We start from the raw sequence: 25,977 nt of genomic DNA, 5'->3' as shown, positions 1-25,977 counted from the left end.
CATCTCTACTGTTATGTAATTAGGGGGACAAACGCAGCTTGTAGAAATGCACAACACAATAGTGTAAACTAGTCATGGAGGGCTCTCTGAACTCCCTCTCCTCCCCACCCCCATAAAGCTGTATTGGAAACGGCCTGTCCCATCCTGCAAATATTTTTGAGAGTCCAAAAAACTCGCCCAATTCCAAACTGGGATGAAAAATAAAAAAAAATCTCAAATGTTTGAGTCAAAAACACTGAAAAATTCAGATCAATCAAAATGTCTGAATTTTGAACCGTTTTGTTAGGATTTTGACCTTTTTGACTTTTATTCCATCTAATTATCTTAAATTTTTAAATGAACATTTATTTTGAACCAGAATTTTTCCTTTAGCGAACGTCAACACAAAACACTCTTCTTCTCCCCCGCCCCCGCTCCCCCCGAGTTGGAAAATGCTGAAACGGATGCTGTTTTGAGATTTCATTTGGACAAATGAGCATTTTTCAATGAAAATACAACTTGTTGAAAAATTCTGATCAGCCCCTCCCCTACCCCCTTCCTGGGACCAGCCACTGAGAGAAATGTGCCACTCTGCAGCCAATGCTCTAACCCAATGGTTTCTCCTTTGGCTTTGCAGGGAACAGGAAGGTAAGAGGAAGGGAAGCATCTTTCTGCACATCAGGACAGACTGAAGCGTTAAGATGATCCATGTAACCTCAATAACCTGAGCGCTCTCTCTCTCTCTCTCTCCCTCCCTTTCTTTTCCCCCTTCCTGCAGAGGAATGTGTTGAAGAAGGTAGGTTTTTCCCTGTTGTATGGAAGGGACAAGAGGGTACAGGGTGGTTGCTACAGGCTTATTTAGCTACTTTGTTTGGCATGGCATGGCTGCAGATGGGCAGAGCTGTGCGAATATTGTACAGTATAAAAAGATCCTGAGAAGTTCCTTCCAATGTTTAAACAAATTTTTCTTCAGCTGATGTTCAGAGGACTGACACAACCCACAGGGCGAATGTGTGACTTCAGAAGCACGTAGGCTTCATTCCAGTCCTCTGCACAGGGGTGAATTTCACCGTAACAGTTTATTTGGCATTCGCTTCATTAGCGAGAATAATTAGAGACAGCCTCAACTAAATCCTTGGATCTGAGCATGGGGAGAATTCAGGACTGAAAACGTTTGCAGCTCCAGCCTGTCTGTGATAAGAATGTGATAATTGACTGGAAGCTGGCGTCTCAACTGACTTATGTGAGTGACAGTTCAGCCTGAGCTTGCTGCATTTTCAGTATGAGGACTGGAAGCTGAAGAATTATGCATCTCGCAGCTTTGCAGCCTTCCCTGGTGTGTCTGTGTGTGTGAGTGAGAATATTTGTAATGTCTGTTGGATATTGGTGAAGAAAAGCCTTAATTTTCTACAGCTTTATTAACGCCTGGGCAACACCTGCACAGCAGACTCTGGTAAACACCAGGAAAGCTGTAGGACATAGATGGGAAAGTAGAGATCAATAAAATACCAGCGGACGCTCTTGCTAGATGCCACAGCTTTATGATACCTGACTAACCTTTTCCGCTTATTCCTTTCACTGTTGCCACTTTCCACCTTGAAGAAGAAGAAGAATGGATAGAGGATGAAAATGGTAGTAAAATATTTCTTCTTCTTTCCCTTCCCCACTGCTTGCCAACATTCTGCATATGCAATGTCTGTGATCTGTTGTCCGTACATACATACATGCTCTATCAGATCCATCTACAGGATGGAGTGTGACCTCTTTCTTATTCCCATTGCCTATTGGTGTTGCTTGTTGTATCTTCCTCCATGCTTCCCCTTTCTGCCCTAAGATCATATCTGAATCCATGGTGCATCTTTGTATTTCTAACTTCCATCCATGTGCCAAACTCGCCCATTGTTTGGTTCCTTCTTTTTATTCCTCTCTCTCTCCCCCAGGTAGCACCAGTCCTTTAAATCCCTTCTTAGAGCCCCAGCCACCTACCAGAGTTTCCCCTCTCTCTCCCACAAAGGACTCTGTTTGTAACAACTCTTCCTCTGGTGGAAGGACGCGGTCGGATATGCCAGTGGTATCAACAGAGTGTGTGATAGGATAAGAGGGGGACTGACTAAAGGCTGTTCTCTCGGGCACCCACCAGGGCCACTTCTGTTGCCTGGAGGTGATTCAAGAGAACAATGAAAATCACCCCATCCCTGCCCACCCTTCTCCAGGACTAAGCATGTTGCGTCCCTTGTTGCCGTGGAGCATGATGGACCTTGACTTGGATGTCCCCGTGTGGCACTGCCAGACCCTTGGAAATACCATGAGAGCAGCCTCTGATGGCATTTGGCCCCTCCCCTTCTAGTCATGCTGGGAACATGGCAGGGCAGAGTAATGTGGAAATGAGGGGGGAACTCTCCCCCCACCCCCAAAGCATCAATAATAATCAAGGTCAGTTGAGTTTGGGTTGAAGGTTCAGGTGAATTCCCATTTTATGCAAACCAAACCATTACCTGTCTCCATTCCATGGCCACTTTGCCTTTCCCCCTTGGATACCCCTGTGCTGACTCCCTGTGACATGTACTTTTATCAGCCTGAGTTGCAACCCTCACTTTGCATATTGTTCCACAGACCAAGAAGAGCATGTAGAGGAGGTAGAAGAGGCTGTGGAAACCCAAGCAGAAGGTAGGTGGCTGAATCTCTAGGAGAGATCTCCCTCTGCCCAGCCTGCTCTGACCTGTTCATGCATTTCAGTGGGCTGCCTAATTGCTGGGTTGGATTGTACAGCTGAGCTGCAAAAACTCAGGGATGCTTAAGATTGCATGTCATTAACTCAAGCTATAGCTGGACAAAGGACCCATACCTCCTCTCAGCTCCGCAAAGGGGTCACTCCCCCTCAGGGGTGCAGTTCCCAGTATGCTGATGCCAAAGGTAGATCTGGGGCTGATCCTGCGAGGAGCTTAGTGATCTCAGTTCCCATCATGAAGGCACCAGGAGCTTCCTTCCATGGAGTTGTTGGTACTTTGCAGAACTTTGTCTAGAATGTGCAGAATATTGGAGTTGAGATCCAAGTGGAGAATTTTGCCTGTAAGCAGGATCATAGAATATCAGGGTCGGAAAGGACCTCAGGATGTCATCTAGTCCAACCCCCCGCTCAAAGCAGGACCAATTCTCAACTAAATCATCCCAGCCAGGGCTTTGTCAAGCCTGACCTTAAAAACCTCTAAGGACGGAGATTCCACCACATCCTAGGTAACCCATTCCAGTGCTTCACCACCCTCCTAGTGAAATAATGTTTCCTAATATCCAACCTAAACCTCCCCCATTGCAACTTGAGACCATTACTCCTTGTTCTGTCATCTGCTACCACTGAGAACAGTCTAGATTCATCCTCTTTGGAACCCCTCTTCAGGTAGTTGAAAGCAGCTATCAAATCCCCCCTCATTCTTCTCTTCTGCAGACTAAACAATCCCGGTTCCCTCAGCCTCTCCTCATAAGTCATGTGATGCCCCACTGCCCAGTCATCACACTAGGGAAAATGGAGCCATACCTACACCCAAATGGAGAAGGTCTTGCTCCCCTCTGCAGGCCTCATGTCCAAGTCATGCTCCCACCCGTCAATTCTCAGCTGCACTGCTCCACAAAGAGCTCTGGCAGAATCTGTGCATTAAAGACACTCCCTGAGGCTCCATGCCTGTCTGAGTTGCCCTTTTCTACAGGGGTGAGAGGTAATATGCAGAGTCAACCCTTTGCAAGCTGCAGCAAACTCCTCCTCCTCCTACTCTCCAGCTGACTCTGCAGACTGGCCTGTAGTGGGCAGAGCCATGTCTCCAATTACTCCTGACCCTCTCCAGGCCCACTGGTTTGTGTGATGTCCACCATCTTGGACGACACTGGGGGTTGAACCGGGGCCCACCAGAGCTAAAAGCTTGAATTGCTACAGTCTGAGCTCAAGAGCCAGGCTCCCTAGCTGGGGACTATAAACTGCCTCCTGTTCTCTGCAGCTCAGCACAGGTAGGGGCACCTAACAGACTGACCAATGGGTTAAACTCGCACAGGAGTGAAGGAGCTGTAGTTCTGCAGGGACTGGATCCAAGAGCAGCCCTCGGGGGTAACTGTTCCCTCTCCCTGTTCCCCAAGCCCTTGGAAGCATGTTGGAGTTAAGATCAAAAGCAACACAATTCAGTGCTGAGCAGTGAGAACAGTCCACTGTCTTTAGACTCACTACCATCTTCTGTGTGGCGTACAGCACAGAGCACCCCATCAGCCCTGAAATATTAACAAAATCATGTAAATAAAGAGAAACAACACAGCTAGGAGCTGGCATCCTTCTGCTTTTGGAGAGGTCTGTATCTTTCCTCAGCCTGTTAATTTCCAGATGTAACCCACACACCTCCTCAGTGAGGTGTTCTGTCCTATTGAGTGGCACCAAGGGGTGGGAGAGAGTGGGGGAAGGGGAAAGAGATATTAATGAGTTAGCCCTTAGCTAAGGCTGTAGAGCAATCTGGCTTTTAGCTTATGTAATAGATGCTCATTCACTAAGCTCCTGAGGTCCGATCCGGCCTGCCGATGACCAGAGTCATTGGTGGTACACGGGCTTAAAGCCAAATTCTGGTCTCTGTTATGCTGCTGAAAATCCAGCTTGGCTCTGCAGGTTTCATTAGGCCCATTCCCAAGCGACACTGGCATGACTGATATCAGAATCTGCCCCTTATAGTGTAAAAATTGTCCAGAGCTGTCTCAGCTGTGATCATTTAATACCAACATGCCAGCTGTGCAGACCCAGCCTGTGTGAAGAATGCTAGGAATTCCTCAGGGCATTCATTAGGGAATGTGTCCGCCTGCATGGCCTATCTCTGATCAAATTGTCCTTTCTGCTTTTAAAATAGAACGCGAAGATGAATCTAAAGAAAAAGAAGGTAAGAGCAAGACTGGGGAGAGGGGTGTGTTCACACGCTGGTCAGTACAGGCCTGATCTCACTTGTTCCGAGCCCCAGGTCTCCACTGATCCGTTGAACTCATCTGCTACTAATAATGGAGTTTCTGACTCCTGCTGTGCAAAAAGTTCCCAACCAGGAGGGACCCTCCCTGCCTGCCCTGTGCAGAGGGCCCATGAGAATTGCTGTGATCTGGTCTTGTGCTGCACAGGGGAGAATTTCACACACAGTAAAGGGGACATTCTCCTGCTTTCAGAGTTTAAGCTCAGTGGGGTAAATGGAAAAGCTTGTTTGGGACTCTCAGGCCTTTCGAGTGAGTTAGGGCTTGGTTTGGAGGGAATCTGGGGTGTCTCCCGTTGAAACCCCATAGAGCTCCTGTTTCCACCTGAAGCCAGTTTTCAGCTGTTTTTCCCCCTTGGAGCACGTATCAGCCCAGTGCTCAGCACCATGTAGGACTAAAGGCTGGGTTTTTTAAAGGTATTTAGGTGCCTAATGATGCAAAGAGGCACCTAGCGGGATTTGCAAAAGCACCTAAAACCTGGCCCTCCAAGCCCACCCCTGCACACTACTGCATATCCCCTACAATGTGCCGAGAGCTCTCAGCTCCTGCTAACGTCAATGGCAATAAGGGTGCTCAGCACCTTGCAGCATCAGGTTGCCTGAGCTAGGCCTGAAGAACACGTTTGCACGCACCGCTGCAAAGCCAAGCCATTGTGATTCACGGGGCTCTGCTTCTGCCCCCTCTGCGAGGAGGCGACGATTGGGAGCTGCCCTTGCTCCACTGATGGATGTCTGTGTTGGAGCTCCGACCTTAACCTCCCAGGGCCACGACTTCCTACAAAGCAGCTGGAGGCACTCAGACTGACTGTGCCATGACAGGATTTCCAGTGCTGGGGCTGGCAGGATAGCAGAAGCTAGATGTGTTAGGCAAGATGCCACCTAGTGGTCAGTTGGTCAACTACACTCTTTAAGGGTCACTTGGTCAACCTGTTTTGCTCAATTGAGGCCCACCGCGTCTCAAGCCCCCAAAATGGTGATACTAAAAATCCATGGCCCTGTTTTAGTGGGCAGTGCTGCCTGGGCATAAAGTGAAGGATAGGCTCAGTCGTCGTCCTCCTCCCCCCAGTCCACCCCTGCTGCCTCCTGAAGCGCAAGGCGTGTGCAGTGGCACCAATTGGCCATGCAGGCGTAGATCGGGCACATGGCCAGGGGCTAAAGCTCTGTCTCTCCCACAGGTGGTGAGGGGGAGCGAGAGCAGGAGTCTGGGGAAGGTAACATATCTGTCTTCTCTCCGTGCCCCACAGAGAGTTGGGCTGGAGGGAAGGAACAAGCACCCATTCACATACACCCATCCCTTCCTGAGGGGAGGGGACAGCAAATCCTCTTGACCACCCAGATGCCCTCTCCCCTGCCCTATGATGAGAGCGAGCACCTGTCACTAGACAGCAGCAGGACCAGCGGGCGTGGGGAGGTGGGGCACAGGGTGCTACATCCATTCACTTTGGTAGGCTGAGGGGCTGAATAGGGGGGTGAGCTTTGGACCAGACGCCCTGTACCCGGTACCCACATGCTAGCCAGGAGAGCTGTTATGTTCCCTGCTGGTGTGGGCACGCTGCAGGCTTGCTGTGGCTGAGGTGGGCATGTACAGTGGGGACACTGCCTGAGCCTGCACTGACAGTTTGGGCAGCCTCTTGGGGTAATGTGTCCTCTGTACCCAGACTGCCTGCCTGAGGTGGGGAGTCTGCAGGGAGCCACGTTATGAATGTCTGAAGTAGCTGCAGGTTGTAGGGTGTGTACCTCGGTGTCAGGGCAAAAACAGGGCCTACCCTATGCAATGGATTTCTCAGCTGGCTAGCGCTGTCTGGACAGGCAGTAGGAAAGGAGACTAGGCCCAATGCTGAGAGCTGAAATACTTCTTAAGTGGATGGGGGGGGGAGCGAAATCTGGCCAGATGTGACAGCCTGGGCCCATCTCTAGCCCTAGCTAACAGCCTGGTTCCTCCATACGTGACTCCAGGCTGTAGGTTTACCCTCAGCAGGGCATGGAGCAAAGGGGGTCTGGGGGGGCCTGGCCTATCACTGATATTTACTTTGAAGTGGAAAGTGCCATTAACTCTGTGTTTCTCTTTGGTTCCCACGGATCTGCAGGGGAGTCAAAGCCAAAGCCCAAGTAAGTGGAAATGCATTTCATGTAGGGGAATGGGAAGTTTGGATTGCGTGTGTGCAGACTCGTTCTGCTGTAGGGCAGGGCAGGGGCTGTACGCAGTGCAGTACATACAGTATTGGCTTGAGCAAAGGGAAGGGGTGGGGTAAGGGCTAAAGAGCTCCAGAACAGGAGAAGGGAAGCGAAATAGGGAGGGGGGGTGGGGAGAAGAGAGAGAAAGGAGGAAAGCAAGCGGGAGAAGGGACGAAGGCGAACAAAGGAAGAGAGAGTTGGAGAGTGTGGAGCAGGGAGAGGGTGATCAGAGCTGGTCCATCCGGAGCAGCTTGTGCATTCAGTGGCGTAATCAGAACCTCACACTCAGGCATCTGATATAGGAGCCTAGTGGCGCATTCTCCAGTGCAGCCAAAGCCCCCCATGCATTCCTTGAAGCACCTTCTCGGGAGCAATCCGAGCATCTCCTGAGAGAGAACTACCTGCCTGGGTGGAGGAATCTCCTACAGATGAATGGGAATGTTCCCGTGAATCCCTGGGAGCCCCAATTCCCTGTTAGATGGACAGAGTAAGGGAGCACCGAGTGCTCTAGGCCACTGGGAAGGATACACCCTTCTAAACCTTCTCTTCTCTGCTCTCTCCCTACTCCTCAGTTCCACCCTTCCTACTGTCACCAGGTAGGCTCAGCTTTCTAAGCCCATGCAGTAATGCTGCTGTGTAACAGTGGGCTGGGCACTTAATTGGTCTGGATGGACACACACATTGCTTTTACTGACAGTTTCAAGGAAGAGCTGGACTAGCCACGTCCTCACCTCAATGAGGTTCAAAGGAGCAAAAGGGGTTTGAAGGGAAGCATCAGAAATACCAGTCAGCGAGCTCAATCCGTGGTCCTCTCTCTGGCTGAGCAGGGCTCTTAAGAAGAGTGATGAGCCTCAAGCGAAACTTTTTCAAATGTGAAGCTGGATTGAGAATCAAAATCTGCATCCCAGGCTCACTGCTACCTTCAGAAAGCCCTCACTATTCAAACTCTGGCACCTTGATGTCTGCCAGCCCATGTTGCTTTAGACAAAAGACTGGCCTGGGAACCAGGATGCCTGAGTCCTATATTTAGTCTGGCCACTGATTTAGTGCGGACAGGTCCCTGCCCAACCCCGCGCTTCCATTTCCCCACCTGTAGGATGAGGCTGATGATACTGCCTCTCCTTTGAGATCTGTGGGTGGTACCTTGTTAGCAGGGCATTTACATCTGAATACTCCAATAAGCACTTTGGCCCAGTTCCTCCAAGATATTCAGAAATCATGGCAATGTACTGTCTATTGTGTATGATGAGGCTGTTTCACTGACATACTTAAGCACCCGATACTGCATTCAATGGTGCTATTAAGGTTCCCGTATTTGAAACACAGGCCCAGAAGTGTCTGCCCCAGAGCTCCTGGACGACTCACTTCCCCAAAACCTTCTGTTGTTCTTTTTGATGAAACTGACCTCATAAAGCCTATCAAGGGAAAAACACCTGCTAGGTACTCGTCAGCAGCTTGAGGTGGGCTGCAGCATCACTCACTTCTGGTTCCTTGCTTGAAAGTGTGTCTGTTTTCAAAACCTTTGGGGTGCTTTCCTGGTGTAGGTGTCTAGGGGACTTATCTGGTAGCTGCCACTGCAAAAGCTAGACTGCCGATGAGGGGTGAAATGCACCTCATGCTGAGGGCCAGCAGGAGGCCTAGGAACTGCTTGACACCAGGACTTACATGAGATTGGAGTGGTGCTTTGTGCTTGTGAATTTCATCCATCGTGAGCTGTCACCCTATACTCTGTCTGTTTATCACAAACACTGGGGGACTGGACAGCCCTGGGGGCTGGAGCATGTCTAGGCTGACTGCTCCAATCTAGCTTGAACTGGCCAGGAATCAAAGTTGTTCCCGCTGTTCAGTAGTGATCCATGTGAAATGGAGCTAGGGGTGCCCAGGGACAGGTGTTTTCATTATAAAAACAACCCCCCAACCGCTAGTCCACCCTGGCTGGCAGCCTCAAGTTAGTATTACATTGTCCTGTGCTGAAAACTGACCCATCCCCCCCACCCTTTTCATATGCTGAGGGTGTGTGCGAATGCCGTCTTTTGCAAGCTTATTTGCCAGGTTTTCATTGGTAAAAAGCTTGGACAATTATTTATTGTATTTTTGCCCGTGTGAGGGACCGATCCCCTTTCCATGGCAGAACGGGGCCTACAGTCTATACGTGCCAAACGTGACAACACAACTCTCTTTAAACCCAATTATCTAGGCAGTTATACCTCTGAGCCCCTAAAGCTCCTAGAAAGCTAATAGTAAATTGACTCGCACAGTTGAATTCACACACGCATGCTATTTTCTCCTGCCACCTTTCACAGCAGTGTGCTGTCTAACAGGTCTGTATGAACACTAGATTAACCGACAATGGAGCTTCTCCTACCTGGAGTTAAACAAGGTTGTAATCCGTTTTCCAGCCGAACGGAAAGAACTTCCTTTCTGCTTCTGATTGCAGGCTCTTCATGACAAACTTGGTGCCTCCCAAGATCCCGGGTGGGGAGAAAGTGGACTTTGATGTGAGTATTGGGTGCCTAACAGCCTGTGGGCCTGCTCGGTGGGTAAGCCGTGGGCTTCAGTAACCAGGGCTGTCAGGCTGGCACTAAATTCACTCATGCAAGAATCTCCTAGTCCTTCCAGGCACATACCCAGCGTGCCAAGGCTGCCAGCCCCTCTGGGTATGCACCCAATCCCATATCTGTCCGTCCCTCTAGGTATGTACCCACCGGACCCAGTACCATGTCTGCCAGCCCCTGCTCTCCTCTTTAGATTGCCCCTAGCTCCTACAGCGCCCTGGTGGCTATTGATCTGGGAAGGCAGTAGCGATGGCTGGTTCAGTGCCATGTTCCATACAGGACATTCACCGCAAGCGCATGGAGAAGGATCTGAACGAGCTGCAGGGCCTGATCGATGCCCATTTCGAGAACAGGAAGAAGGAGGAAGAGGAGCTGATCTCCCTCAAGGACCGAATCGTACGTCTGGAGGCCTCAGATCGTCTCATTACTCCCCCTCCCTCTCCCCCCAGTCCCCAATTAAGGGCCATATTCTGTCCCTGCTGAAGACATAGGGGCACAGGGTCAAGCCCTAGAAAAGCAAGATGCTGATTCAGGGGGGAGAGGGGACCCAGGTCCGATCCAGACTGAGGAGCATGGACCCAGGGCTTGGAAAGTGTCTTCTTTCATTATTTGATACCAGGTAGTGTGGTGTCCCACCACTCATCACTCCGGTGCCCAGCCATGTCTGGAGGAAGCAGAGGTCATGTGGCAGGGAAACGGGCACTCCTTGCCATACCAACAGAACAAATGCTTCCCCTGGGGCTGGGCCCCTAGTCACTTGGGATCCAGAGAGAGCTCTCCCTGGGTCCCTCATGTGGGGGCGGAGGTCATCCTCTGGCCTCGAAGCCCAAGCCTTGCTCTTTCCCTGCAGGAGCATCGGCGAGCGGAGCGGGCAGAGCAGCAGCGGATCCGCAGTGAGCGGGAGAAGGAGCGCCAGGCCCGCGTGGCTGTGAGTGTCCCACCTCCCAGAGCAGGGGAGGGCTGACACAACCCCCAGCGATGGAGCTGGGTCTAGGCTTCTTCCCAGTCAACCAGCTGGGAGCAGCAGCTGTTACCCCTTGTACTGCAGGGACCATCCTTCTACCTGTGAAGGACTTCTCTTTAGTGCAGCTTCTAGGTCAGCCAGCGGGGACACTCCAGACCCACCCGGGGCCGAGACTCCTAGGCTGTCCTTGGCCCAGGGAGCCAATGGCCACATATTCCACCATGGCCCCTTGACTGAGCTGCAGCCTTGGGCTGGGCTGCTCACAGCTCTCCCAGGCGATACAGGGCTGGGCTGGGCTGGGTTAGTGCTCTGCTGGGGAGAGCTTGAATGAGCCTCCAGGCAACAGAGGAAGTGGTGGTTGCTTTAGCACAGGGCACTCTTCCTCCTGAGCCAGCACCCAGCTCCAGAAGGTGCTGGGTTGATGGAGGGGCTCAAACAGGGGCCTGCACCACCTGCCGTGCCATTAAGTGACTGTGTTTATGTGGTGACAAAGCCTGTTGTCCAGGCTGATGTCCAGCACTGGTGACCACCTCTCTGAGCCTCACTTGCCCTTCTGCTTGCTTGGGGGAGTTGTTCATGGCAAAGTACATGGGAGTGTAAGCAGCTGTCATGGCATGTGACTCTGCAGCCCTTGGTCTGGTCTGTAGCTGTCTGTATGTTCCCAGTGGCTGTCACTCTGCTGAGTCTGTCTCTCCAGCAGCAGTGAGTTCCCCTGGCTTCCCTCGAGACCCCTCTTGCTCTGGCTCTACCCCTGACAGGAAGAGAGAGCCCGCAGAGAAGAAGAGGAGGCCAGGAAGAAGGCTGAAGAGGAAGCCAGGAAGAAGAAGGCTTTCTCCAACATGCTGCATTTTGGGGGCTACCTGCAGAAGGTACGATTCCAGCTGGGGGTCCTTGGGAACTGCCCATCGTGGTGGTAGCCAGAGTCCTCACCCAGTGGTAGGACTCAGCGTTTGTTTTCTTCCTGGCGACGAGATGCCAACTGGGGACCCTCCTGGCAGCATCTCTCTTTGCAGCAGGCCCAGTCCCCATGGTATCCCAATGACCTGGGCCATGCTAAGCTGACTTCAGGCAGAGGCGGTTCTAACTTTACAACTGCCTGCTCCTCCCACTCCTGATTCTGTTCCTTCGTCTCTGTTCCTGAAAACCAGAGGTTCCTTTGCTATCAGGCTGCTGCAGTCCTTGGAGCTGGCATAACTGAGTGGCTGGTGGTAGGGGTGGTGGGTTGACTCTAGGTGCAGAGAGTGTACATGGACCACCCTCAGGGCACAGAGCTAGGAAGAAACAACGCTAAAGCAGCCAAGGGGTGACTAGCAGTCTAGCACCATAGGAGCAGCAGCCTGCAGCAGCCAGAGACAAATGGCTGCCTTAGGGCTGTAGCTGGGGGCTCCATCCCCCAGTTAAAGGGGTCGGCTGTAGGGAAGCATGCTGGGAAAATTCCCATCAAAGGAAGGCCCCCAAGTGGAGTGTTAAGGGGGTGAGGTAGAAGGAGCCTGAGCCGAGGGCAGAGTTTGTGGGGAAGGGGCCGCTGGTGCAGCTCCACTGCTCTGTCCTCCTTTGGTTTTATGAGGACATTGGGCTCAGATCAGAAAATTCCCAGGCCCGATTCTCCTGCTGCAGGAGAGCAGTGAGTCTCACTGAAGCTTCCTGCATCCTTTGGCGATGTTATTTCTCGTATGTTAAGGTCATCGCCGGAACATCAGACTTCACCCTTCTCCCTACCCACTAGACAGAACCATGGCAGTCACCTAGGGCAGCCTTGTTGTTCCCTTCCCCGTGCAGGGCACTCAGCCCTCAGGACTATGCCGTGTGGCCTTTACTGGCACGACAGGCTGCCTGTCTTCCAGGCCGTGTGTTCGGTGGCTGGGAGTTTTGGTGCTGCCCAAGCCCTTCTGGGAAGAGGTACCGTTTTTGGTAGTATTACAGCGCCACCTAGGAGCCCAGCTGAGATCAGGCTCCCTTGTTCCAGGTGCTGTGCACCCACAGTGAGAGAGTCCCTGCCCTCAAGAGCTCACAAGCTAACTAGATAAGACAAAGGTTGGGAAAGGGAAATTGAGTCGCAGAGCAGGCAAGTGACTTGCCTGAATAAGCCATCAGGCCAGTGGCAGAGCTGGGACTAGACCCCAGGTCTGCTGAGTCTCAGTCTAGTGCCCCCATCGCTGGACTAGCCTCATGGCAAGAGGGGTTCTTGAAAAGACTGGCTGGGGTGGGCATTTTGCTCAGATCAGCTGGGCTTCCCCTTCAGAACCTCCCCATGCCATTGGGCTGTAGGGGGTCACTCTAGCTCAGTGTAGGGGGAGGAGGGGGAGAGCTGGGGCAGAGGGCGGGGAGTTAAATTACCTCTGACTTGGGCCTGCTGATGTCTTCAGACAGAGAAGAAAGGCGGGAAGAAACAAACGGAGCGGGAGAAGAAGAAGAAGATCCTCAGCGAGCGGCGGAAGCCTCTGAATATCGACCACCTCAATGAAGACAAGTTGAGGTGAGGGTAAGGGTGGGACCGGGACAGTACCGCCCCCACACACAACCTATCAGGCTGGCGGAGAGCCCATGGGCATGTGCCTGAGTCCTGGAACCCTTTGCATCGCTATCCCCTAAGGCCAACAAATCAACCTGCCCCCTCCCACCTCTTCATTCACCCCAAGCGAGGCCAGCCTCCCCGCTCTTGTACCAGACTGTGTGAGGAGCCCTCACCACCAAGGGCAGTGCTGCAGACTGTGGTGGCCAGGCTGCCCGGGCTGAGCTGTAGGACAACAGGCAGATGCAGCGGGGAGCACTGAAGGGCAGTGGGTGTGCCGTGCTGGCGTGAGAAAGCAGCAACTCTAGATCTGTCACCCAGGATCTCTGCGCTGTGTCAGCCCTCAATCCCCATCACTCTTGCTGCAGCCAGGGGGATGCGCTTCGGTTGCCATTGTGCAGCTGCTGTGGCTGCCAGCTGTGGCTGAACTCATGAGCAGCAGAAGCACAAGCCCCCAGCATGGGAGCCAAGAGGGAAACTCCAGGCTTGTAAGTAGCAGGCTGGTATAGTCACAGGGGTGACCACCAGGGGGAGCTGTGATCACACCCCCTATGCCTGTGTTATGTCCTCATCATGGACCGAGAGCACCACATGGTCCTAGGTGGGCTAAGCACCAATAGGCAACAGGTCCCGACCTGGCGCTAAAGCAGCATGAAGTCAGGCATTGCTCCAGTACCTTGTATCTACCTGTTGGGGGGCAGAGCCTGAAGAACCTCATCGCAGCTTGGATTGGAGGTTGGTGGGGGTCAGAACTGTGTGTGGTTCGGTGAATCACATGGACATCCTTAGAGGTTTTTAAGGTCAGGTTTGACAAAGCCCTTGCTGGGATGATTTAGTTGGGGATTAGGTCGCGCTTTGAGCAGGGGGTTGGACTAGATAATCTCATGAGGTCCCTTCCAACCCTGATATTCTATGATAACCTTCCATGCCCCCCTGACTCCTCAGTGCCCTCCCCCGCCTCATCAAATTTCCTCACTGTCTCCCCATGGCTTTCCCCACAGGGACAAGGCCAAGGAGCTGTGGCAGAGCATCCACGACCTGGAGGCTGAGAAATTTGAGCTGCAGGAAAAGTTCAAGCGGCAGAAATACGAGGTGAGGGTTGTTCTGACCTCAGCTTCCTCCTGTGGCCCCATCTCTGCCATGGGGAGGCGGCTGAGGCTATTGTACCCAGCCTGCCATCTGTATCACAGGGAAACTTGAGGAAAGCTCCCTTGTTCTCCTGCGGGTGGCGGTTGTGGTGAGATCCCCATTCCCATTCCCTAACCTGGATTTGAACACAGCTCTCCAAAAGTGCAAGGCCAGTGCGTTCAGGTGAGTTGAGCCAGACCCATAGCTGGTGTAAATCGGCAAAGCACTATTGACTCCGGCAGAGTGACACCAGTTTGTGCCAGCTGAGGTTGTGGCCCCAGAGTTTAGTGAATGCCACATGAGCATTGCAGAACACCAGCTATCAACACTGCAGAACAGCCTGCCAAACGCAGACTCCTGTGGATTCTCTAGCTAGCTGGAATCTCTCTAAGCAGCAAACACCTGGCCTTCTGTCCTGCCCTCCTGTTCTGTACACTCACAAGTCTTCTAATGACTGGATTATTTTATGCTCTATCCTAGCACAGCGAACGGATAACTCAACTGGCTTTGAAAATCATGTCTGTCTATCACATTTCCAGTGCACCCATCACTACACCCAGAGTTTGCTAACATTGCTTTACCCTCCACACGCTCCCTCGGCACAAGCAAAGTCCTTGTGGTTGTGTGCTAATCTTGCCAAATTTGGCTCTAGCACGTGATTGAGAAGTTGTGCTGATGAAGCCACAGTTGAACTTGGCTAACTGTGGCAGCCCGAGCAGGGTGTCCGCAGCCCGAGCAGAATGTCTGCAGCCTGCTGCCTGTAGCTCTAGTTCTTTTTTCTATACATCTTTGCTTTGGACTCAATCCTGTGAAGTGCTTAGGCACAGATCCTCAGATACATTTAGAGGCCTAACTCCCTTTGAGGATCTGAGCCCAAGTGCCCATGACTTGTGGTGAACTCAAGAGCCCGAAACAGCATCAGGCCTTCTATCTGTTAACCTCCCCTCTGAGTGCTTGCTTGTGTCTGCCTTTTAATGGTCTCTTCTCTCTAACTCCACCAGATTGTCACGCTCACTGCTCGCTGCGATGAGCTAAGCAAGTAGTAAGTACCGCCCGGCCCACTGCTGGCAGCTTCCTGCCTGGGTTTGTGCTTGACATGCTGGCCAGCTGAGAGGGAGCAGACAGTCCTGCTGGCATAGGGAAGAGCACAAGCAGAGGTCTGTGTCTGTGAGCCATAGATCCAGGTGGGATGGATTAAGATGGAGGTCTACTTAGGGGGTAGGTAACAAATGGATAGATGGGAAGGTAAGTGAGTGAGAACATAGGAATTGCCAGCCCAGATTTTCCCCATTCTCCTATCTTGTACAGTCTCCTGCCAGTGATGAGAACCTGCTGCAACAGACAAAAGTGCAAGTAATGTTGCAATAGAACATCCTCCCCATAGAGGGAGATTCCTCCTGACCCTTGTCAGCTCATGCCCTGAAGCATGCCCATGTCTGAACCCTCTTTTTGGGCTGGTCTACACTACGGGGTAAAATTGATTTTAGATACGCAATTTCAGCTACGTGAATAATGTAGCTGAAGTTAAATATCTAAAATCGATTTACTCACCCGTCCTCACCGCGTGGGATCGATGTCCGCAGCGCGCCATGTCGATTCCGGAACTCCGTTGGGGTTGGTGGAGTTCCGGAATCGATATAAGCGCGCTCAGGGATCGATATATCCCGTCTAGATTAGACATGATATATCGATCCCCGAGCAATCGATTTTAACGCGCCGATACGGCGCGTAGTCTAGACGTGGCCTTTGAAACCTGTTTATCAAGGACAGAGGGGTGAGAGACATGGGGAGTGCTCTACATTAAAGATCCCATTACCTGTTTTAGAGCTATTGATGACTCAGAAGTGCAGGATCTTGAATGAATATGGATCAATCTGCTAACAAACAAAGCCCCGGACAGGGTACTGGTGGGGGGTCTTTTATAGACCACTGAATCAAACCAAAGGACAGGATCAGTTACTCCTTAATTACCTGGCTGTAATGAGTAGAAAGAAAAATTGTGGTGTTATGGGGACTTCTGTTTGAAAGACATTCACTGATGGTTTCCTGTAGCCAATAGAAAAACAGCAGAATTCCTAAAAATTGTAGATGATGGATTTTCTAACACAGATATTGCACCCAGCACAAGGCAGCTCCATTTTGACCATCATTATGAAGATTAATTAATCACTGGATGGGGTGTTGGTAGTTGCCTAGGGACCGAGAATCATGCCCTGATTATGTTAATTGATTCATAGATTCCAAGACCGAAAGGAACTATTTTGATCATCTAGTCAGACCTCCTGTAAAACAGAGGCCAGAGAACTGCCCCCAAATAGTTCCTCCAGCAGACCTTTTAGAAAAACATCCAAGCTTAATTTAAAAATTGTCAGTGATGGAGAATCAACCACAAACCTTGATAAATTGTTTCAATGGTTAATTACTGTCCCCAGTATACATTTACATTTCCAAGCTTACTTTGTCAGTATGAACACACAGATGACTATTCAAACCACTAATATATATACTTGGTGCTTCAAAAGGGCTAATTTCCCAAAGTCGATGAAAGTTTTATGAGTGAAATTGAAACAGGGGGTGGGGGGATTTAGATAGAAAAACATGAATAAAAATGGGGATTTCTTAAACAAGAGTTAATTAGATTGTCGTCATCGTATAATTCAGAAGTAGGACAACTTTGCATAAAAGTCCATCCTGATTCAGTGGAGAATTGAAGACATCAATATAGAAATAAATAAAAATCAAATGGGGTAGGGGGCGAAATAGATCACAAACAATATAAATGAGTGGTTATGAAGTGTAGAAAATTGATAAGAGAAGCAAAAGACATCAAGTAAAATGTCGTGGCTGGCAGGTCTAAGGACAATAAAGAGGAGTTTTTATAAGCCTGAACAAAAGAAATCCTAACAATAGTATAAGTTCATTAGTAATAGTGATGGTAAAATTGTTAATGTGGCAGCAAAGGCAAAAGTGTTCAATAAATATTTCTGTTCTGTATTTGAAAAGAAGTAGGTTGATGTACTCATCAAATGAGGATGATAAATTACTGAGGAGGATGTTAAACAGTATCTGCTAATTTTTAAATCAGTAGGCCTGGATAGTTTGCACCCAAAAGTCCTAAAAGAGTTGGCTGAGGAGATCTCTGGCCCGTTGATGTTAATTTTGAATAAATCATGCAATATCTGGGAAATCTCTTAATACTCTTAAAATCTCTGAATCTAATATAACTCTAGATGTTCCCATTATAGTTATCTATAAAGGTCACTTCCTTGTTTTTGCTCTTAAAACCAAACTATCAAAAGTGGCCACTGACATTGGGCATTTCCATTTTGGGGAACTTGAGTTGAGACGCCTCGTGCCCGAAACAAGTAGCCACTTCTGAAGATGTTGGCTTCATCCTCTCTGATATGTGTCAGGGTGAATCAGGAGGTGGGTGTGTGAGTGGATATAGTTGTGTGGGGGTAGTTGTGCAGAGTAAGGACTGATTTGGGCTATTGCCTTCCTCGGGTCCGGGTTGACCCAGGTGCTGTCTGCTCTCTCTGTGCCTCTCTGTGAAGTGTGTTTGAACCTTGCCTGGCTTGCAATGCTACCTAGGACCTCGACTTACTCAGTAAGGGAAGCCATGCATCCCTTGCCATGGGGCATGTCTGGGTAAGTACACGAGCCCTCTCTGGACTGTTGATGAGCAATAACTTTCCTGTCCTTCCTGTCCCTGTGCTTGGAGAACAAACTGAGTCAGCAGTTTTGATCTTCATTAGCCAAACAGCCAATGTTCCTAGCCAGCCATCTGTGGATTTGTTTTCTAGTTGGTGACAGCCCACACCAGCCATCCACCTTCCTTTCCTCCTGTGCACATGGCTCACTTGGTCCCTACAAGCAGGATACATAGGACCTATGTGTGAGGCTGGAGATGCACAGTGCAGTAGCAAGTTTGCACAGGAGACATCAGATCCACGTAGCCCAGGTACCATAGGCACAGAGCCCATGTCCCATCATTCACAGGATCCCTGGCAGGATGGCTGCTGCCTCCTTTAGGCACAGCTGAGAACAGCTGTTACTTTCTCCATACCACCATGGAGGTAGGTCTCTACCATTCACCTCTATGCAGAAAGCGTTGTTCTGTGGCTGGCCTGGAGAGGCTGGTCATACAGGAGAGAAGCATGGTGATGAAAACTTGCAGAGACTTGGCCTTGCGAAAGAATCTCCTTCAGTTCCTCTACGGAAGGCAGGCAGTGAGTGCCTCTCACCCGATGCCACTGAGAACAGCCATGCGGGCTGCTCTCTGCATTCCCATGCACTGGTTGAAAGTGCCCTTGGCAGCAGAAGAGAGCCAGAACTGGTCCATGATGAGAAGAAAGGGGATTCTCTATTGGAGCTGCAAATCACAGACCTGCCCTGTGGTTCTCTAGCTCCCAGCCTGACTTAACACAGCCTGTGCTACCCAGCATCACCTCCAGGGTCTCCCTATGTCCTGGCCTGGACTAAGCAGGAGCTGTGGACTGCACTACATGGGCAGGCCGCTCTAGAGGGTCAATTAGGGGAGACCATTTCCTGCTCTGTCTTCCGCTGCCCTTTGGCAGCCTTCTGCCCAACTCAAGGTGTCAGCCCCACCTCACTGTCCTTCTGTATTTCTCTTGCAGATTAACGTTCTCCGAAACCGCATTAGCGATCACCAGAAGGTGTAAGTACCAGGGCTGCCTTCTGCTTCCCCGGCTCCCTTCCGCCATCCTGTTTCACCACTCTCCTGCTCTGCTCTCTGCCTTTCCCCTTGACCCTCTTCTTTCCCCTCTTGTTGCCCCCATGGCTCTCAGCTCTCCCCTCCCCTCTGTGCTTCCTCTCCCTCCCCTATCTCTTCCTTGCCTGTATTTTGTTCCTTCACCCCGTCCTCTGCCTTCCCTGCTCACCCCGTTGCTACTAACATTCACAGGCACACAGAGAAGATCCAGAGCCAGTGTTTTTATCCTGCTGGTACTTTCATCCTCCTTCTTCTTCTCTGCTCCTGCATACACATTTCCCTGTTCTTCCTTTGGCTGCCTTCTTCCTCTGCTTCTCTAACCCATCAACCTCCCCCCCCCCACTTTTTTTTTCCTCTGACCTCCCTGTCTCCTTGTCACTTCCACTTTGCATCACTTTTCCCTTAATCTGGCACAGGGCGAGCCACATCCACCTCTAGTGGCTGGCCCACGGAGAAGATAACAACCTACTCTTGCTGCCAGCTGAGACTCCTTTAGCTCAAGTGTCAGCAGTGAGTGCTGGAGGTGCTGGGTTCAAACTCTGATGATGTGGTCGTAAGCCTCTGCTACTGGCCTCCCTTCTCATGATCCTGAATCAGATATTGACTGGCTACAGAGCTTACATCTGAGTGAGGTACACACCAGGTGTGTTCACCATAAGGTCAGTTTATGCTTTACCAGTTATGGCTGAGGTTTGTTTAAATAAGGTATTTTACACACACCAGCACATGGGGGGCTGAACAGTATAATATAGTTAGCATTCCTTTACATTGCCCCCTTTAAGTTCTACATTCCTACCATTTGCAATATTTACACTATTGTGCTGTCTTTGATGTTCAGTAGTGGTCAGTCTAAGTGTCTCTGAAATCACGCTGTTTTTTTAATTATATGACCGGAATGCATAACAGCTTGCTCATCTGGCTGTCCATTAGTTGCAATGACTAGCTGTGGTTGGTTTGGAATCTTTGAGTTGTCATCTCATTCTGCATCCACCATCTGTAGAGTTTGCTCTATTGATTGATCTTTCTGAGGAACAATCTCTAGGTGTTGACGGTTTCTGTTGAGCTCTCCAATGTCAGTCTCGATCACATGATCTGGTCACTACATGTTTTTTATTGACAACCATCCATCTTGTCCATCCAATTTGACAAGAACTTAGTCACCTGGTTCTAGACCCAGCGGTGCTCTGAGTGCAGTCTTTTGTAAAAGTGTTCGTGAACTCTGTGAGCCTTTTTATCCAATTTGGCTATTGTCTTTGTGTCTGGCCACTTTGGAGCTAGAACTATTTGTTTCAGTTTTGGAAAAGACTTTGAATTGTCATCCCACCAGGAGCTGTGCAGGACAATATCCAATAATTTGTGAGTTGTGGTTCATTGTCAGTCACTAGTTCTGGAATACTAAAGGTAAGCAAAAGAGCACTTCAGTGTTTCAATAACACTGTGACATGTTGTCTTTCAAGTAAAGTGTTTCTATATACTTGGAAAAATAGCCCACAATGACTAGGTAATAATGTCCTCTGAATCCAGATATATCTGCAGCTAGTCTCTTCCAAGGTCTCTTTGGTAGGGGTGTAGTTATTAAAGGTTCTTTGTTTTGCATTGGTCTGTTAGTTCTGCAGTGCTCACATGCAGATACTTTATTCTTTACATCCTTGCTGCTGCCCGGCCACCACACCAACGGGTTGGCCCACTCACAGCATTTAGTTAATCCTTGATGTCCTTCGTGGATGAGGTTTAGGATTTCTCCTCTCATTTCATTTAGAATTACAATTCAGTTGCCTTTCTTCATAAGTCCGTTTGACTTCATTATCTGCGCAGTGCAATCAGGGGCGGCTCCAGGGACCAGCACGTCAAGCGCGTGCCTGGGGCGGCAAGTCACTGGGGGCACTCTGCCGGTTGCTGCGAGGGCGGCAGACAGGCTGCCTTCGGCGGCATGCCTGTGGAGGGTCCACTGTCCCGCAGCTTCGGCGAATCTCCCGCAGGTGTGCTGCTGAATCCACGGGACCGGGGACCTCCCGCAGGCAAGCGAGGAAGGCAGCCTGCCTACTGTGCTTGGGGCAGCAAAATACCTAGAGCCACCCCTGAGTGCAATGTAGTCTTTTTGTCACTTACTTAGTGTCCTTTTAGATACTTGGGTCAGCTACCCCAATGTAACTTAGAACTTCCTGAAGCTGTGAGTCTGTCAAGGATGCTTTTTGTAGATGGAGTAGTCTTTTTCTCCTGAGACTGGTCTGTATGTGTCAACTGTGTCCACGGACACCTTTACATCATCTTTAAGCTCATGGTTAGCTGAGTGTGATGCTGGGCTCTGTGTCTGGTACTACCAGAGTTTTCCCAGGAACATATTTAGCAATTGGGTTAAATTGTATCGACCTCTGCAACAGACATTGGCATCTTAGTGGTACTTGATCCAGGCTTTTTCAATTGGTGCACATAGTTTTTCTGCTTCTGTGAGTGGGCAAGAGCAAAATGCAGCTGGCTTCTACTCAGAGCCATGTTGGTGCAACGATACACCGCCTAGTCCGTAGCTACTTGCATCTGCACTGATGATTGTGGATTTGTGCATATCGTAGTACTTGAGAACTGGAGCAATGGAGATCATTTCTTTTACCATAGCCCAGATGTGTTCAGTTTGATCAGTGGTTTCGTCACTGCAGAGAGACCTTGTTGATATCGAGCAAGGTAACTTACCATCCCTAGTACATGTCTCAGTTCTGGTGAATGTATTCCACCAATGAAGGTATTCCATTTTCTTAGTGCTAGGACTGATTCCATCTTTGTCTGTCCCAAAAACTAGATTTGGGTTAGGCAGAAAATGCACTTTGCCTGGTATAGCTTTAGCTTCAGTCTGGACTGACCGACGTAGGCTCAGGACTTCATTGAGGGTTTTCTTGTTCTTCCATCGAAGAGTAATATATCAGAATATCATCCATGAAAAGTATAACTCCGTTTGTGTTTAACAGTTCTGCCATCTTTCTTTGCGAGCTTGCAGGTGGACTGGTGATCACAAAAAGTAATCTTCAAAAACAAAATCTCCCAAAGGTGCAATACATGTTTAGCACTGTCTTTGGCTAAAGGAATTTGCCAGAATCCGCTTGAGGCATCCACCTTGGAGAATACTGTCACTCCTTTCACTTGTGGAAGGAAGCCATCCTGTGTGTGGAGTGGGGGGGTGGGGGTTGGTATTGTGCCACCATCATACATGATCTGGGCAGTGAATTCATTTTCTTTACAACAGCTGGAGTTGTTCCATCCTTTTTCTCGATCCCACTTGTGACCCCGTGTCATGCTCCTGGATCAGATATAGACTGGCTCCAGAGTTTACTTCTGACCATGATACACACTAGATGCGTTCCTTTAATGCACTGCCAGGTATGGCTGAGTTTAGCTTAAGCACAGTATTTTACACATACATAGCATCACCTGGTGACTGAATGGTATAATACACTTCATCATTCCAGCACACACACACCCAGCTCCTTTCTTATCATCCTAGCAGGATCTCTTCCGTCTCTCATCTTGCCTCCTCTGCTCTCAGGGTCCCTGCTCCCCCTTGTCTTTGTTCCTCCACCACTGTTCCCCTCCCCTCTTACCCCACTTACTCTCCGGGGCCCTGCTGAGCCTTGTCCCTTGTGTTCCCTCCTCCTTTCTTTCATTTGAGTTTCTCCCTCCTCCTTTCCCCCTTCCAATGTCTCTTCTCGTCCCCCACCCTTCCCCTCTCTCTCTTCCACTCAGCTCCTTTTTCCTCCTCCCACCCACTGCTGCCAGCCCCTCCCAGCCCCCTTGGCTCTGATTTTTTGCTTCTTCCCGTGTTGCCATTCTTTGAGCTGCTCTTGGTTTTGAGACCCACCTGCAGTGGATTCTGGGGGCCTGGCACCATTGCTCCTGCAGGGGGATAGCGTGAGGGCCTGTGTATGGAAACTCCTTGCCTCCAGTGGATCTCAGAACCCACAAGGTTAGCGGGTGATATCCCCAGCTCCTTGTGTGGGGTGTTGCCCCACCCCATAGGAGACCCCCTCAATCTCCACTCTCTTTCGGAGGACCGGGGATGGGCTGCCCTCTGTGGGGCAAATGCAGGCAGTGTGATAACCCGCCCAGACTGCTGTAAGTCATCTGGAAGCCATGTCCTCTCTCCAGCCAGCCCAAGTGGCACAAAGAGGGGCCCAATCCTGAATGTTTCAGACCGACGGTCCATCTAAACCAGTATCCTGGCCTCAGTAGTCCTGTCACATGGCGTAAGGATGACAGGATCGGGCCCTCCAGTGCCATGGATCCTACCTGGCCCATTCTGGGTCAGATCCCCTGGTAAACTAGAGTCTCCACTGAATGTTGGGAATTCCCATTTCCACCAGGTGAGAGCAGGGCACTAGCCTCTTTGGATCCAGTTCTCTCTTGCCTACTTTTTCTTCCCTCTAATTTTGATCTCCTTACGAGAATCAGCGGGTTTCGGTCTGCTCTCACATCGGTGTAACTGATTTCAATGCCGTGAATGAGAGTGGAATCTGGCCTCAGGGGGTTACTCCTGATTTTCACCAGAGTGAGTGAGAGTGATCTCAGGTGCATCACTAGAGCTTCTAAAAAAAGGGAGGGACATCATTTTAGTGAAAATCTTCTCAAAAATTTTGTCCCTTTTTTTAATCACGATTTTGACTTTCAGAACATTTCAGCTAGCTCCACGTGTTACATCTCCAGGCCCATTTCCTTTTGCTTCTGTCACACACCTAACTCAAACCCCGCTGCAGCTACATGTTGACACACAGCTGGGGGCAGTTTGGACATAGGGTCATTTCATACTTGGGAGGGGAATGGGAATAAGCTGTCAGAGCAGCGGAACTTGGTGAGGAATCGGAATCACATTCCCATGCTGATGTCTCTCTAGTAATCAAGAGCAACGGGCAGAAAGAGACAAGGGAAGCCCATTAGCTAGCAAGTCATTTGGCCTTTGCCTTGAGGCGTCAGCCAATCTTTAACCCATACAGAGAGGTAAATGTCACTCTGCAATAGCAGCGCCTTTTAGACTCTGCTCTCTGAGAATCTGAGGCCCAGTCATGTGGCGGCTAGGAGCATTCTTCACTGTTTACACCAAATCTTTCTTCTCTCTTCCCCTTTGACATGACCCGGCCCTACAGCAAAGGGTGAGTAGCATGGCTGTCCTTGTGCTGCATGGGGCTGATTGGGTTTACGCTGCATGCATGCTGCACGGGGAAACTGGTCTGAAGTGAAGCTGGGTCTGGGGAGGGCAAACCAGGAGTGGTCTAAGCAACTTTCTGTCACCATGGTATGTTTGTCAGGGCCACTTTTCCTAGCGTCCTGGGGTTTGAGCAAAGCAGCTGCAAATAGACCAGAGCAAGAAGAATACCCGGCTCTTTTGGGCTCAGCTTATTGGAAGGGTTCAGTGATTACAGTAAAAAATCTCACTCCTTAGAGCATTGTTATATTTGGATCTTGAGCTCTGTGATTGGTCATTTAGTCACATGGAGTGGTTTCTCTTCCATGATTGGATGCACTAATCCTTATAAACAGAAGGAATTTCTGAGGCATTGAACTTGTCAGGCACTGCAAGTAGCTGGAGATATACAGGCTTTGGGGCTTGTGGCACCTGGGCAGTCTCAGCCTGCCCTCTCTGCCCCAGGATGGGCCATGGTCATCGAAGAGTTAGCAATAGCAGGGCTCTTCCATAGCAGAGGCAGAAGGGAAGGCCCAAGCCCTATTGACTGGCTACCAGGACAGAGTTGGGAGTTTGTTCTGAACTCTGGGAAATAAGTCACTTTTCTCCTCACTGACTTGGGGTCGGATCCCTCCTGGTGTAAGGCAGCATTGCTCTCCTGACTGTAATGGAGCTGTGCCAGTTTATACCAGCTAAGGGTTTGGCCCATGCACTTTAACACGTTGGCCAGTACTAATGACCACAGAGACACCATCTTAGCTTGTGTTCACATCTGCACCACTGTCTGGGCCCTTCCCTGTCTGTTGGGGTCAGAAGGGCCAAGTGAGAAGAGCTGGTGACTTTTACTATAAAATGCATGGACTGGAGTGCTCTTAGAAGACCATTTCGCCTGCCCCCACTGGGTCTGATTCTCTTCTGACTGGCACCTGGTGCAAATCAGGAGTGCCAGTGTAGATGAGAAAAGAATTGGGCCCAATGCACTCTGATAACACCCACTCACCATCACTGCTGCTTGGTGAAGGGGGACATGGTGCAGCTATTTCTATCCTGGCTGAGTCCTCAGGATTGACTTCTTCCCCGTTTTCCTAAGGACTCTTTGGGATTGGAGAGGGGGTGTCGCTGACTGATGTACGTGACTTGGCAAAGAGTTTTTTGGCCAGTCTCATTGGGTCCAACCTTTGTCTGTGAAATGTGTTTTCTAAGAGCCAACTCCTAACTCCATGAAAGCCAATGGTAAAGGCCCCTTGACCAGGATTTGGCCCTAGGGAAGGCTGCCCAAGGGATTTCCTCACTCTGTTTGCAGTGAGCTTCAGTCTTCCCTTCCCTCTCCGACTGGGCAGAGAGCATAGCCCCTGGGGAACCCAGACCCCTCCCTGCTGTCAGCTTTCTCTTCACAGCCCCTCAAAGTAACACCTTTCAGCAGGTGCTTCTCTGCTTCCCTTCCAGCTCCAAGACTGCCCGTGGGAAGAGCGTGGTTGGCGGCCGATGGAAGTAGCACCTGTCCAATGGGCATGAGGCAGAGGAGAGGCCCAGGCACGGATCGGTGCATTACTGTTTGGTCAGCCAGCTGGATTCCGTTTTACTACACCATGGATCCTGCACGAACCCACCCGCCACCCCTAAGGACACAAACCAGTTGTGCTTGCACAGCCCTCACTGCAGTGGCAGCACTGTCTGTGTGTGGAGCAAATGCTTTGCTAGGTCGGCGCTGCTTGCTCTTTTCATTGAACCCCGGGATGTTGCTGTGTCTGTAAATAAAGAGAATCAGGAAGGGATACGTGCCTTTCCT

General features: G+C 50.3%; 1 protein-coding gene and 1 long non-coding RNA gene across 4 annotated transcripts; both read left to right on the top strand.

Annotated features, from left to right (window-relative positions):
• Nucleotides 1–2,599: 2,599 nt before the first annotated feature.
• On the top strand, nucleotides 2,600–6,209 carry LOC142046835 (uncharacterized). The gene is made up of 3 exons (XR_012655875.1): nucleotides 2,600–2,646; nucleotides 4,851–4,880; nucleotides 6,134–6,209. It is a non-coding gene; the product is annotated as an uncharacterized LOC142046835 (long non-coding RNA).
• An 832-nt stretch (nucleotides 6,210–7,041) lies between these two features.
• On the top strand, nucleotides 7,042–25,858 carry TNNT2 (troponin T2, cardiac type). Of its 3 annotated transcripts, none has more exons than XM_032791911.2 (9): nucleotides 7,042–7,067; nucleotides 9,571–9,631; nucleotides 9,968–10,084; nucleotides 10,539–10,616; nucleotides 11,411–11,521; nucleotides 13,019–13,128; nucleotides 14,166–14,256; nucleotides 15,294–15,334; nucleotides 25,635–25,858. In XM_032791911.2, exons 2-9 carry the CDS (start codon nucleotides 9,578–9,580, stop codon nucleotides 25,681–25,683), a joined length of 651 nt encoding a protein of 216 aa, XP_032647802.2. In that variant the 5' UTR covers nucleotides 7,042–7,067; nucleotides 9,571–9,577; the 3' UTR covers nucleotides 25,684–25,858. The 3 variants fall into 3 exon arrangements, with proteins under 3 accessions (XP_032647802.2, XP_032647804.2, XP_032647803.2); XM_032791913.2 differs by lacking the exon at nucleotides 25,635–25,858 and adding an exon at nucleotides 18,930–18,965; XM_032791912.2 differs by lacking the exons at nucleotides 15,294–15,334; nucleotides 25,635–25,858 and adding an exon at nucleotides 18,930–18,974.
• Nucleotides 25,859–25,977: the final 119 nt, after the last annotated feature.

Source organism: Chelonoidis abingdonii, chromosome 4 (genome assembly GCF_003597395.2).
Source record: "Chelonoidis abingdonii isolate Lonesome George chromosome 4, CheloAbing_2.0, whole genome shotgun sequence".
Taxonomy (NCBI): domain Eukaryota; kingdom Metazoa; phylum Chordata; order Testudines; family Testudinidae; genus Chelonoidis; species Chelonoidis abingdonii.
This window is presented reverse-complemented; position numbering and strand designations above follow the sequence as displayed.

What these genes read in the sequence shown, in the direction of transcription:
- TNNT2 (XM_032791911.2), top strand. Translation starts at nt 9,578, where the DNA reads ATGACAAACTTGGTGCCTCCCAAGATCCCGGGTGGGGAGAAAGTGGAC. An exon ending in TTGGGGGCTACCTGCAGAAG is followed by an intron (nt 11,522 to 13,018) that starts GTACGATTCCAG and finishes TGATGTCTTCAG; the next exon opens with ACAGAGAAGAAAGGCGGGAA. An exon ending in CTCAATGAAGACAAGTTGAG is followed by an intron (nt 13,129 to 14,165) that starts GTGAGGGTAAGG and finishes CTTTCCCCACAG; the next exon opens with GGACAAGGCCAAGGAGCTGT.